The sequence below is a fragment of the Pseudorasbora parva genome, chromosome 8, assembly GCF_024679245.1.
Source record: "Pseudorasbora parva isolate DD20220531a chromosome 8, ASM2467924v1, whole genome shotgun sequence".
In the NCBI taxonomy this organism is placed as follows: Eukaryota; Metazoa; Chordata; class Actinopteri; order Cypriniformes; family Gobionidae; genus Pseudorasbora; species Pseudorasbora parva.
In genome coordinates, this window is record NC_090179.1 from 13570361 (window position 1) to 13584091 (window position 13731).

General features: G+C 39.5%; 1 protein-coding gene across 2 annotated transcripts in view; it reads left to right on the forward strand.

The window, feature by feature from the left end:
- gpr171 (G protein-coupled receptor 171) overlaps positions 1-13058 on the forward strand; it is a 32519-nt gene extending 19461 nt beyond the window's left edge. For both annotated transcript variants that reach the window (XM_067451596.1, XM_067451595.1), the window contains exon 2: positions 11510-13058. In XM_067451596.1, the coding sequence (XP_067307697.1) occupies positions 11769-12773 (1005 nt within the window). In that variant the 5' untranslated portion in view covers positions 11510-11768 and the 3' untranslated portion in view covers positions 12774-13058. The remainder of the gene's footprint in view (positions 1-11509) is intronic.
- Positions 13059-13731: the final 673 nt, after the last annotated feature.

Sequence of the window (13731 nt, forward strand, 5' to 3'; positions counted from 1 at the left end):
GAAACAGTCTTATCTGTTGGTGAGTAGAGGTACAGAAAGATGAGGTTGATTGTTGTCCTTCACTTGGATGTGTGGTTAATCACAATGTTTCATGGTTGCAGATAATGGTTTCACCAACACCAACAGTAGGTTTGTGAACATGTAGCTGCCCACAGTCAAAGGAGCAAAAAAGTGCCTCAAAAACAAATCCTCTACAAAGAGAAAACATCAAATGCAATAACAATAAATTAAACTAAATTATTTCATTTTAACTTTAAAGCAATACAATACACATCAACCTTAAACTTACGTTTGAGCTGGAAACCAACAGTTTCTCAAACAGGATTTGGAAAGAAAGGTTACAAACAACCATGAGGCAGCATCAAACAGACCCTAACATTTACTTCTATAGTTTCCTGTTATATATCCATATGCACACCAGCCAGAGAATGTTCCTATCTCCCCCTAGAGGCCCGGAAGAACATAACCATCAGTCTTAGAAATCTTGTGACAGGCATTGACTGTTACATATCCGTCCCCTCATGTTATAATTTTTTCTACATTACCAAAATAAGGTTTTAAATTTTGTACATGGAAAGAATCTGCATGTTCTGGCTGTCCAATGAATGACACCAAGTAATTCACAGGACCAAGACATTTCACCACTTTGGCAGAACCTTTCCATTTGGCTGCCAGTTTAGCCATAATACCCTCATCAGCGCATGACAGAGGATGAGTACGAACCCATACTAAATCTCCAGTCTGAAAATGAACTTGTCGCCTTCGAAGATTATAGTACTTGCGTTGTTTGCTCTGGGCCCGTTCGACATTCTTTTGCACCGTTTGAATGAGTTCCTGTGCCTTTTCCAGGACAGGGTAGGCTGGACTGTTTGGATCAGGGGGTCTCATGACAGCCCTTTCTAGAGGTCCTTTCAATTTGCGACCAAGCATGACTTCGGCTGGGGTGAATCCCGTGCTTTCTTGCCATGCCGTGTTGATAGCAAACCGGAATTCGGCTAGCCACCTGTCCCACTGACGATGATGGTCCTGCACATATGATGAAATCATAGTCTTGAGGGTTCGGTTAACTCGTTCAGTCAAATTGGTTTGCGGATGAGCAGCAGTTGTAAGTTTCTGAATGACATTCCATTGTTTGCAGATTAAACTGAGGAGGTGTGAAGTAAATTGGGTTCCCCGATCAGACACCAAATACCTAGGAGTGCCCCATCTGGTAAAGACTTCTTCAACAAGAATACGAGAAATTTGAGGAGCTTTGGCTACTCGCAACGGAAACAATTCCACCCACTTTGAGCAGTAATCAACTACTACTAGAAGATGCTCATTCTGTTTTGCACTTCTGGGGAACGGTCCCATAAGGTCAATCCCCAACATATGCCCAGGTTCCACTATCGGCGTAGATTGCATATGGCCAGCTAGCTTTGAGACAGTTGGTTTATACTTTTGACATACCTGGCATTCTTTGCAATGCTTCCATACATCAGAACGTATCATTGGCCAATAGCATATGTCCACTAACCTCAACAAGGTCTTTAGTCTGCCAAGATGTCCACTCAATGGACTGTCGTGAGCATATTTCAGAAAGTCAGCTCTCAATGAGGCTGGAATGACCAGTTGCAATTTTTCTCCTTTCGGATCTTGAGATACGCTTCTGAAAAGAAATCCATTCTTCATGACATAATGTATACGACTGGGATCAGAAACAGAGGTTGATTGAACTTTAGCAATAAGCTCTTGGATTTCAGTGTCTTCTTCTTGAGCTTTGGCAATGTCTGACCATTCTATGGGAAAAGCTGCAAAGGTAGTTGAAGAATCCTTGGGTTTTACCGTAGTAAGTATGTTAAGTGATGATGATTCAATGAAACTACGAGAAAGTGTGTCTGGAACAATGTTGCATTGGCCTTTCCTATACTTGACCGTAAATTCAAACTCCTGAAGACGGATACCCCAGCGTATCAGCCGAGATGAGGGTTTTGGATGGTTAAAAACCCAAGTAAGAGCAGCATGGTCGGTGATCACTTCAAATGGTCGACCCTCGAGATAAGGCCTCCATTTTTCTATTGCCCATACCACAGCACAGCACTCCTTTTCTGAAACGGAGTATGACTTCTCAGCTCCTCTCAAAAGACGTGAAGCATAAGCAACAACATGTTCCACTCCTGTAATTTCTTGGGTTAGAACAGCTCCGACTCCCAGGTCACTTGCATCCGTCTGGACTCTGAATGGTTTACTCAAGTCAGGGGCAATGAGTATTGGTGCACTAATCAACTCACGCTTAATCAACTCAAATGAATTCTGACATTCTTCATTCCACCTCCATGTAGCTCCTTTCTTTTTCAGGGCATGCAATGGAGCAACTTTCTCTGAGAATTTTTCGATAAATCTCTGGTACCAGCCTGCCATACCTAGAAACCGTTGCACATCCTTCAGAGATTTTGGTACAGGAAAATCGTTAACAGCATTGACTTTGTCTTGATCTGTCTTTATCCCTTCACCTGAAATCACATGTCCAAGAAATTTCAATGACTTTTGCATCAAGTTGCATTTTTGCAGATTCAAAGTCAAGCCTGCTTTGTGTAAACATTTTAACACTTCTCTCAGATGGTTAAGATGCTCTTGCTCCGATGTTGAGTACACTACAATATCATCAATGTACACAAAACAGTTTTTTCCTTTCTGATCTTTCAATACCAACTCCATAAGACGTTGGAACGAGGCTGCTGAATTTTTAAGGCCAAAAGGTAATCGTAAAAATTCATATAGCCCTGACTGTGTCACAAAAGCAGTTTTGCAAATGCTTTCAGGATCCATCTCAACCTGCCAATACCCACTTTTAAGATCAAGGGTACTGAAAACTGCAGCTCCATGCACGGATTCAAGGATATCCTGGACTTGAGGCATAGGATATCCATCCAGATATGTCTTTGCATTTAGCCCTCTGAAATCAATACAAAACCTTTGTCCACCTCCCTTCTTTGGGACTAGGACTACAGGTGCAGCCCATGGAGAAAATGAAGGTTGTATTATCTTCTTATCCAGCATCGACTTGATCTCCTGTTCAATGAAGGCTTGTTTTTCTTATGACACACGGTAAGCTTTCTTACGAACAGGCACCTCATTAGTGGTAATAATGCGATGTTTAACCACACTGGTGTGTCCGATTTCACTTGTGCAGACAGTAGGCCATTCTTGGAGTAGATGATGAAGTCGTGCCTGGAATAGGGAAGATGTATCAGCATTTGTGATCAGCTGTTGAATATACTGCCTGGTTTCTGTTGTTTCTTCTGGAATAGGTAAGGCAATTAAAAGTGACAATGTATCTGTAACAGGAGGAGTTATAAATGAAAATGTTTCTTCTTGATAGGCAGGGGTAGCAGGCAAAATGTACAGAGCATTGCCAATATCCAGATTAATTCCAGTTGTTACTAGGAAATCCATACCTAGTACCATGGGTACTGTAAGATCATCATCCTTCATTACAAACAGTTCAACATCATACCTCCTTCCTTGTAGCTCACATTCACAGCACCATACTCCCATTGCATGTAACACTTGTCCGTTGGCTTGCTTAAAAGTTTGACCACCACTTGATTTAAGTGGTTCTTTAGTTCCCAGCTGTCTCCAACATGACTCTTGTATCAGAGTTAGTGAGCTTCCAGTATCAACCAGAGCTCGAAAATGTCTTCCTCTGACCAACAAAGGTAAAGACAGAGTTAATTTGGACTTACTTATTATAGGTTGTAACATGCGAGTGGAAGAAGGATTTAACCTCAGATGAGAATCTCGTTCCAGTGGGGACTTTCTTTTCTGGGTTTCGACATTAACCTGGTGCCAATACCGCTTTGTTTCTTCAAAATCTCTCTCAATTTGTGTTCCAGTTCTTACCAACTCACTCACTTCCTTCACATTTCCTCTCAGTAAACTCGCAAGTCTAGGGTTACAATTTCTCAGAATTGCTTGAACAATCTCTTTCTCTGTCATCTCTTTCTTCCATCTTAGACAAAGGGCTCAGTAGTGGTAAGCAAAATCCCGAATGGATTCTCTAGAACCTTGTTTCCTTTCTAAAAGACGTTTTGCTGCTTCTGCTTCATAGTCATCTGTAAGGAATGCATGCAAAAACTCTTGTTTAAATTTCTCCCAGGTAAGTACATGTCTTCTCTCCGCCAACCACCAGTCTTTAGCTGTACCCTTAAGCACAGAAGTAAGAGATGCTAGGATTTCAGGATCAGTCAGGGGTCTAATTGCAAAATACTCTTCACAGCGTTCTACAAAGGAGACAGGATCATCAGAATCGAACTGGGGAAATTCAGCTTTCACAGGTGGACGATAATATATGTCATTTACATTATCTGGTAAGCTGGTAACTTGGTTAGTTCTTGCATGGTAAGTTGGTGCAGACAATGGAGGAGAAACTGGAGTAGATACCACATGAGCATAGCTTTTAATTTTGGCATCAATCTGAATGTCTCTTCTCTTCATACAGTCAACCATTGACTTCCCCAAATCTTGGATGCTTAACTCAAGCCTCTGCTTAACTCGCTCACATTCTCTTTCAATTTTGTAATTCAATCTCTCTTCCAGGAATTTACACTGATTGCTCAACTTATCTTGGGAGCAGCATTGACTTAACTTTTGCAGACAAGTTTGTATATCACCTTCTAAAGTTGTTACTCGCTCAGTCAGTACATGACTAAACTGTTCAGCGGGACGCACATCAACAACCATATCACCTGAAGGAGGAGGTAAAGGTAGAGAAAGAGGAATGTCAGGTTGAACATCTGATTCATTTTCATTGTCTGAGGTAAGATAAAGTTCACTGAAAGTGTTTATAAGATCTTTTACGGGAGGTGGGTCTCTTCTAGTCACAAAAGGACCAGCTGTGAAATCTTCAAGAGGTTCATGCTCATCCTCTGCACCATGTGATGATACTGACATTTTTATAATACACTGTACACATTAAATAAAACACCAACACCACATAGACCTTTACCTTCAATATGCAACATAAGGATCCCCGTACGGGCCACCAATCTATAACCGTCCCAGTTACGTTGTGCTGGGCAAGCTACAAAAAAATCAAAAGGGGGATTCGTCCTTTGTGCAATTAATGAAATGGTATTGTAGTGAAAAAGGACCTAACAACAAATAAGTTCAGGAACAAACAAGAGTTGTATAATATTTTCACCCTTATGTATTCACCCTCTTTCTTACAAGTCATACATAGGTACAATTCATGCTTTCATCATGGGTACATATATGTGCATGTGAATGGGGGGTCACAATATCCAACTCAGTCCTGTTCTCCTATCTGGGAGCATAAATAGTTCAGCAATTGAAGGAAACAGTCTTATCTGTTGGTGAGTAGAGGTACAGAAAGATGAGGTTGATTGTTGTCCTTCACTTGGATGTGTGGTTAATCACAATGTTTCATGGTTGCAGATAATGGTTTCACCAACACCAACAGTAGGTTTGTGAACATGTAGCTGCCCACAGTCAAAGGAGCAAAAAAGTGCCTCAAAAACAAATCCTCTACAAAGAGAAAACATCAAATGCAATAACAATAAATTAAACTAAATTATTTCATTTTAACTTTAAAGCAATACAATACACATCAACCTTAAACTTACGTTTGAGCTGGAAACCAACAGTTTCTCAAACAGGATTTGGAAAGAAAGGTTACAAACAACCATGAGGCAGCATCAAACAGACCCTAACATTTACTTCTATATTTTCCTGTTATATATCTATATGCACACCAGCCAGAGAATGTTCCTATCTCCCCCTAGAGGCCCGGAAGAACATAACCATCAGTCTTAGAAATCTTGTGACAGGCATTGACTGTTACAATATATATAAGAAGTAGAACTTATTTACTCCCACCCCCAATTCATTCTCTTATATTACATCATATAGATATTATAGTATTTCATATACAACATATATTTTTATATAATTATGACCGTCTCAATAAACACAATAATGCAATGTAATAATCCTCACTATCATAAACATTCAAAAATAAGAAATAAAAATATATTTTAAAAAAACCCCAGATAATTATAATAATCATGTAATACTATGCAAAATATGACCACATAACTCACAGTTCTACAATAACAATAATTATTTCACGTTGTCATTGTGTTAAGATGGCAGTACCAAGAAATAATTGTGTGTGGTCACACGACCAAACTACACAACAATGTTAGACCTGCCCAGAACTCATGGCCATAGACATCTTAAATGTGTATTATAAATGAAAATTTGCTTCATAATAGAAGTTGCTTTTTAATACCACACTAAAATATGCAAGGAAAATTTACAGTCACAATTGTGAAAAGCCCACCGACTCATGGAGCTGTTCAGTCGATCACAAGCCAGCAGTAATAAACACGTGGAAGAAGATAGCAAGATATTGTGGAAGAACACAGTCGCTGCATAAGCTTCCTTTGGATCATAATATTAGGACTGTGTGATACATCATTTATTTTTAATGAAGTTCTAGCTCACGTGGAAGAACGTTTGTGTGCTCGCTTCATTTTACCGCTGAATTGATTGTAAAGAAGCATCAAGTGCTGGATTTGCAGACACAATATTGTGCCTTCTATACTTCGATAGGATGCAACAAACTTATGTGAGTAAAACGTCTTTTTATATGTAATACTACTAGTCCCCGGGGCCATACCAGACCAAAACGTATGCCCGTCGGCAGAAATTATTTCTTGATCTGGGCACACGTGTGTGTGTGTGTGTGTGTGTGTGTGTGTGTGTGTGTGTGTGTGTGTGTGTGTGTGTGTGTGTGTGTGTGTGAGCGCACGGTTCGCGCTTATATCGACCAATCGCGTGGGTGCGGGCCATGTAATATAATCGCGGGTGGATGAGAAATAAATCATTGTGTTTGTTTGATAAAGACAAGTTGCAGTTGCCGCTTTAATAATCTCTCCCTCATGTGACCTGAACTGACAGGGCCATAGAATATGACAGCGGAGCTGAAGCTCATTAAATATGCAAATCTTCTCCAATCCTAGCCGTTGGCGTTTACTTCCAAGTCTCCAGTCTGACACGCCCATCAAAACCCAGCGTTCAGAAGACAGCCTCAAAACCAGTGTAGAAAATAGCCTATTACTTATTAGTTATGATGTTATTGAATGCAAAATGAATGAATCAATCAATCAATCAATCAATCAACTTTATTTATATAGCGCTTTTACAATGCCGATTGTTTCAAAGCAGCTTCACAGTGTTAAACAAGACAATATTGCAACAAAATTTGATTTGGCTGTACAGTCGTTCTGGAGAAAACAGTGATGTTATCAGCTTATTTTCATTTATCATATAGCGACAATGTTGGCAGATCAGTATTATAGTTTATAGAATCAAATAAGACCTAATCAATTAATTTTATTTGTATATTTAGTTGAATAACTTTGATCATAATTTTAGTGTCCCCAGCAAGCCAAGCCAAAGGCGACAGTGGCAAGGAACCAAAACTCCATCAGGGCATGATGGAGAAAAATAAACCTTGGGAGAAACCAGACTCAGTCGGGGTGCCAGTTCTCCTCTGGCCTATTAACAAACAGGGTATGATTATTATCCTGGCAAACATACAGGCCAGAAATCATATTAGATCGGAATATTCAAAATTTCTGGGTATCATGCAAGAGACTAAAGATGGCCCGTCGATTACACAAGAGGATGAATACTTGAAAGATCGGAGTTATTGCGCCGGAGACGAGTTTATTGAGGATGTCGTGCCGGTGAGGCAAATTCAGAGGAGACACCAATTGACACGGTCGCAGCAGACACTCCAGGATGTGTTGGTCATGTCCAGACGCAGATCCACCATCCGATCCGGACACGGCCTGGATCCGGGATAAACCTCGGGTTAAACAGAGAGACTAACATTAGCGTAGATGCCACTCTTTTTATGATGTAACGAGTACATCAGGTGTTATGGGAAGTGTTCCCGGTTCCGGCTGACCTAGTTAATGCAGCCTAACAATCAGTCAATTGATCTGAATAATGAAAGTTAAAAATGGTCTATGTGTATTCATAGTAAAGAGATGTGTTTTTAGTCTAGATTTAAACTGACAAGAGTGTGTCTGCTTCCCGAACAATGCTAGGAAGACTGTTCCAGAGTTTAGGAGCTAAATAGGAGAAGGATCGACCGCCTGCAGTTGATTTTCTAATTCTAGATATTATCAACTGGCCAGAGTTTTGAGACCGCAACTTTTTAATAAGTGGTTTAATTATAGCCAACTTAAAAGTTTTCGGTACATATCCTAATGTCAAAGATGAATTAATGATATTAAGCAGAGGATCTATGACCTCTGGAAGCATCTCTTTTAATAGCCTAGTCGGTATAGGGTCAAGCATATATGTTGTTGATTTTGATGATTTAACAAGTTTAGCCAATTCTTCTCCTCCTATAGTAGTGAATGAGTGTCATTTTTCCTCAGTAACACTACAATGCTCTGTCTGAAGTGATACTGTAGTAAACAGCTGCATAGTTATAATTTTATTCCTAATATTATTAATCTTACTAGTAAAGAAGTTCATAAAGTCATTACTACTGTGTTGTTTACAAACATCAGAAGTTGAAGCTTTATTTTTTGATAATTTAGCTACTGTATCGAATAAATACCTAGGGTTGTGTTTGTTTTCTTCTAAAAGAGTTGAGAAATAAGCAGATCTAGCAATTTGTATGGCCTTTCTGAATGCCATCATGCTCTCTTTCCACAAATTGCGAAAAACCTCCAGTTTTTTATCTTCCAGCTGCGCTCCATTTTTCTGGCTGCTGTTTTAAGGGCCCGAGTGTGCTCGTTGTACCACGGCGTTGGATTATTTTCTTCAATCTTCTCTAAGCGCCGGGGAGCAACCATGTCTAAAGTGCTAGTAAAGAGAGAGTCAATAGTTTCTGTTGCAGCATCAAGTTCCTCTTGGCTATCTGTAATGCTGAGGAGATGGAACTGATGAGGAAGATTATTTACAAAGCAATCTTTAGTCGCAGCGGTTATCGTCCTGCCATATTTGAAGCGAGGGGACGGCTTTGCAGCCTTAGCTAAATCAAGTATACATGATGCTTGGTAATGATCTGAGATGTCATCGCTCTTCTGCAGTTCAACGGTATCAACATTTATTCAATGTGACGGTATTAGATAAAGTATGATTACGGCAATGAGTGGGTCCCGATACGTCTTGTCTAACTCCAATAGAGTTCAGAATGTCTCTAAATGTCAATCCCAATGCGTCTTTTTCATTGTCTACATGAATATTAAAATCCCCAACAATTAGTGCTTTATCTGCAGCTAATACTAACTCTTATACAAAATCAGCAAATTATTTGATAAAGTCTGTATTGTGCCCTGGTGCCCTGAATACAGTAGCCAACACAAATGTCAAACAGGATTTATCATTTACACTACACAACGTTACATAAACCACCAAAACTTCCAAGGAGTTATATTTGAAACTAGACTTCTAAGTAATACTTTAGATATTATAAATTACAGCAACACCTCCCCTTTACCTTTCAGACATGGCTCGTGTTTATAACAATAATCTTGGGGGGTGCACTCATTTAAAGTAATGTAGTCATCAGGTTTTAGCCAGGTTTCTGTCAAACACAGCACATCTAGGTTATGTCTATAATCATATCATTAACAATAAGCGTTTTTGGTGAAAGAGATCGAATATTCAGCAACCCGAGCTTTATGAATTGTTCATCTGTGTTATATCTGTTGTTAATTTTTTGGACATTAATTTAATTTTTACTGTTAAATGGTTTTGATGGGGGTTTTTTTGTATTTACTAATTCGGGGAACAGACACAGTCTCTATGTGATAATATCTAGGTGAAAGAGTTTCTATATGCTGGGATTTTGCTGTGTACACAACCCACCCACTCCTTTTATTAATCCCCGTAAATCATACAGTGGGGCAAAAAAGTATTTAGTCAATTGTGCAAATTCTCGCACTGAAAAAGATGGACATCACTGCTTTAGAGGAGATCTGCTTGGAGGAATGGGCCAACGAAGGGTGTATAACAAAGTATTGAGATGAACTTTTGTTATTGACCAAATACTTATTTTCCACCATAATTTGCTTTAAAAATCAGACAAGCAGATTTTCAGAATAGCCTTTTCTTTACTTGCTGTTTAGAATCACAGACTTAACCGATAATCTATATGAACTTTTTGAGTTTTTGACATAACCTTGTGTGTATTTGACAGTTTAAAGGGTAAAATACAATCAGAGATATATTAACAATATTATATATTACAATGACAGTGACTGTTGCTCTGTTTTTGAAGTCAATAAAAGTGCATCTAAATCCATCATATAAATAAATTATCTAGCTTCCGGACGATCGCCTTCCGTATTCAACTATAAAAAAAGTTTAGCGTCCGCGCCTCTCACAGTTCAAGCGAGACAATCGTAACTGTTGTGCAGTTGTTGTCAGACATTACCCGTCTATTGTTACCCGTCAACCCGTAGTGTAAGCATTTTTAACTTGGAGAGGCGATTCGCCGGAAGCTAGATAATTTACTTTATAAAGTTTTAAATATGGATATTTTTCCCTTGTACTAAAAGTGGGCATATAGACCATGCGATCACACGCGATTAAAGACAGTGTGTTCTGTTGATACATTGGTAACACTTTACAATAAGGTTTCGTTTATTAAAGGGCCCTTTTTACAAGATGTCTCAGGTGGCCACAAAATCTGTGAATTTTCAGCTCAAAATACCCCACAGATCATGTATTATATCAGCCGGATCTCACAAAAAATGCGTATAAATAGTACGAGTGCAATGTCGTGGAATGTATACGCCAAAACTCATTTTGGCGTGCATATGATACGCTGTTTTTCGTGTGCATATGATACGCACTTTATGGCGTATATATGACACGCTCTCTTGGGTAGGTTTAGGGTGGTGGGGTGGGGGGTTTGTATAATACGACATAAAGTGCGTATCATATGCACGCGAAAAACAGCGTATCATATGCACGCCAAAATGAGTTTTGGCGTATACATTCCACGACATTGCACACTCGTACTATTTATACGTATTTTTCGTGAGATCCGGCTGATATAATACATGATCTGTGGGGTATTTTGAGCTGAAAATTCACAGATTTTGTGGCCACCTGAGACATCTTGTAATAATAATAAATAATAAATGAAACCTTATTGTAAAGTGTTACCAATGTATCAACAGAACACACTGTCTTTAATATTAGAAGACAATATCTTTTGACCTAAACATTACTAGTGCTGTGATCCAGAGAAAATATCAAGAAATAAGTATTCTTATCTTAATGTGATAATTGATTATTTGATTGCATTTGCCTTGATACAAGTTTTAACCACGCAGACTAGAAGTTTATACTGCATCTAGATCAGCTTTAGCATCTATTATTATAAACAGTTCATATATAATTGTGAAACATCATTAGAACAGGAACCAGTGGTAAACATACTAATATTTTTTCCTTTTTGTCTTTTTTCCAGGATCTGGACATGACAGTTGCTATCTGATGCATTTCTTTGTGCGAGCAAAACAGGAAAATGCTTTTGCATGCTTAAACAGGGGATTTACCACTTCCGCCTCCATTACCTTTTACTTTCTTGTGAAGTGAAAGACAGAATTGTTTTCATATATACTTGTTATTCTCGGTGGCCTGACAAGTGTTTAAGTAGACACGTGTAGAAAAGGGGAACTGATAAGTATTTATTTGATAGCTTTGGTTTACACAGTCAAGATCCAAAAATGGGGAATCCAAATACCAGCATCTGCGTGGTCAACGACAACATGGTGCCCTTCGCCACCATCTACATCCTCATCTTCCTGATTGGGGTGGTTACCAGCATGGTGGCTCTGTGGGCTTTCATAACCAGCCGAAGTGCTAAAAAGTGCATTAATGTTTACTTCATCAATCTTCTGACCTCCGACTTCCTCCTCATGCTGGCGTTACCTGTCAAGATTGCCAAAGATCTGGGCAATGATTCTAAGAGTTTGACCATCTTTCACTGCCAAGTGAGTGCGCCGCTCATCTACATCAACATGTACGCGTCCATCATCTTTCTAGCTTTTGTTAGCGTTCAGCGCTACCTCCAGATCACCCGCAGCTCTAAACTGCTGCGACTGCAGGAAGTGGGTTTTGCAGTTCTTATGTCATCGGTGGTCTGGTTCCTCGTACTCTTCATCAATGTGCCTAACATGGCTATCCCTATCAAAGAACACATCGAAGACAAAGTTGGGCTAACATGTTCTGACTTAAAAGATGATATTGGTAAGCACTGGCATGCATTATCTGTATTTCTGGGCATGGCTATCTTCTTCAACGCTTCAGTAGCGGTGCTGTTGTCCAACGGCCTGGTCTTGAAGCAGCTTTGGGGTCGGCGTGACTCCGACCCTGAGGAACAGGCTAGTGCCCGACAAGCCTTCATAAACATTGCATTGGTGACCTTGGCTTACGTGATGTGCTTCGTGCCGTACCACGCCGTGCGTATGCCGTACACTTTTACGCAGATGGAGGTCATCACCGAATGCACGCTGAAGAAGAATCTCTTCCTGGCCAAAGAATCTACTCTACTTCTCGCCATCCTACACCTGTGCTTTGATCCCGTGCTGTACTTTGTCATCTGCCATGCATTCAGGAATAAGATCACGAAGGCCTTCTCAAACAAACGCGCCGTTCCAACCGCAGATCCGGATGCGGATCCAGAGAGAAAAATTACAGGAGATTCACAAACCAAGTTCAGTGCGGAATAAGAATAGGGAGAAGAAGGTTTCTTAATGAATTGCAGACTGGTAATGTAGGAAAAGCAAGCGAACTGAACGAAGCAGAAGACTGCACAAAAATGGCAAAATATGTATATATTTAAACATAAGCCTTCTAATCTGACTAATGCTATACAGAAGATGGACTATACAGTGATGTTCAGAGGTGGATTATACAATGATAATACAAGGATTGTGTGTGTGTGTGTGTGTGTGTGTGTGTGTGGGTGGGTGTCTGTGTGTGTGTGTGTGGGTGTGTGTGTGTGTGTGTGGGTGGGTGTCTGTGTGTGTGTGTGTGGGTGTGTGGGTGTTCATTTTTATAATTTTTTGTGTTTTTGTCCTTAAATTGGGACAACTGTTAAAGCAAAGATTACTGTGTAAGCATCGATTATTCAGTGTATAAATTCAAAAAATCTATACATTTATTATCTTTCTCAAATTGTAAGGGTTGATTTAAAAATCGTTTTTTTTTTTAACTTCTTTAACTCTTAAGATTTTGAATAAAGCAATGCTACCAATGTTTTGTCTTGCCTCTCTCTCTCTCTCTCTCTCTCTCTCTCTCTCTCTCTCTCTCTCTCTCTCTCTCTCTTCTGATAAATTACCTTATTGGTTGCATTTTCAGTTACCTCATTATTCCCAGAAATTAGTGAAAAAAGGTGCCATTAATGTCAGTTCTGTGAGTCATGTCTCTGATTATATGACTGTGTCAGAAAACTCTAGGCTGAGTTAGAAGGTTATGAAAGGTTAAAAGGTTATTACGGAGAGAGTGGGCTACAACCAGAGTTACTTGTAGCACGCATGGTTTAAAACTTTCCACACATAACATGCCAGGATGACGAAACTTAGTATGTTTACTTCAGTTGCCATATCAACATTATTTAGAGGAAATATTGTGCCAAAATTAAAACATATTTGGAAGATATCACTGAACATTTATTTAACCATAGCA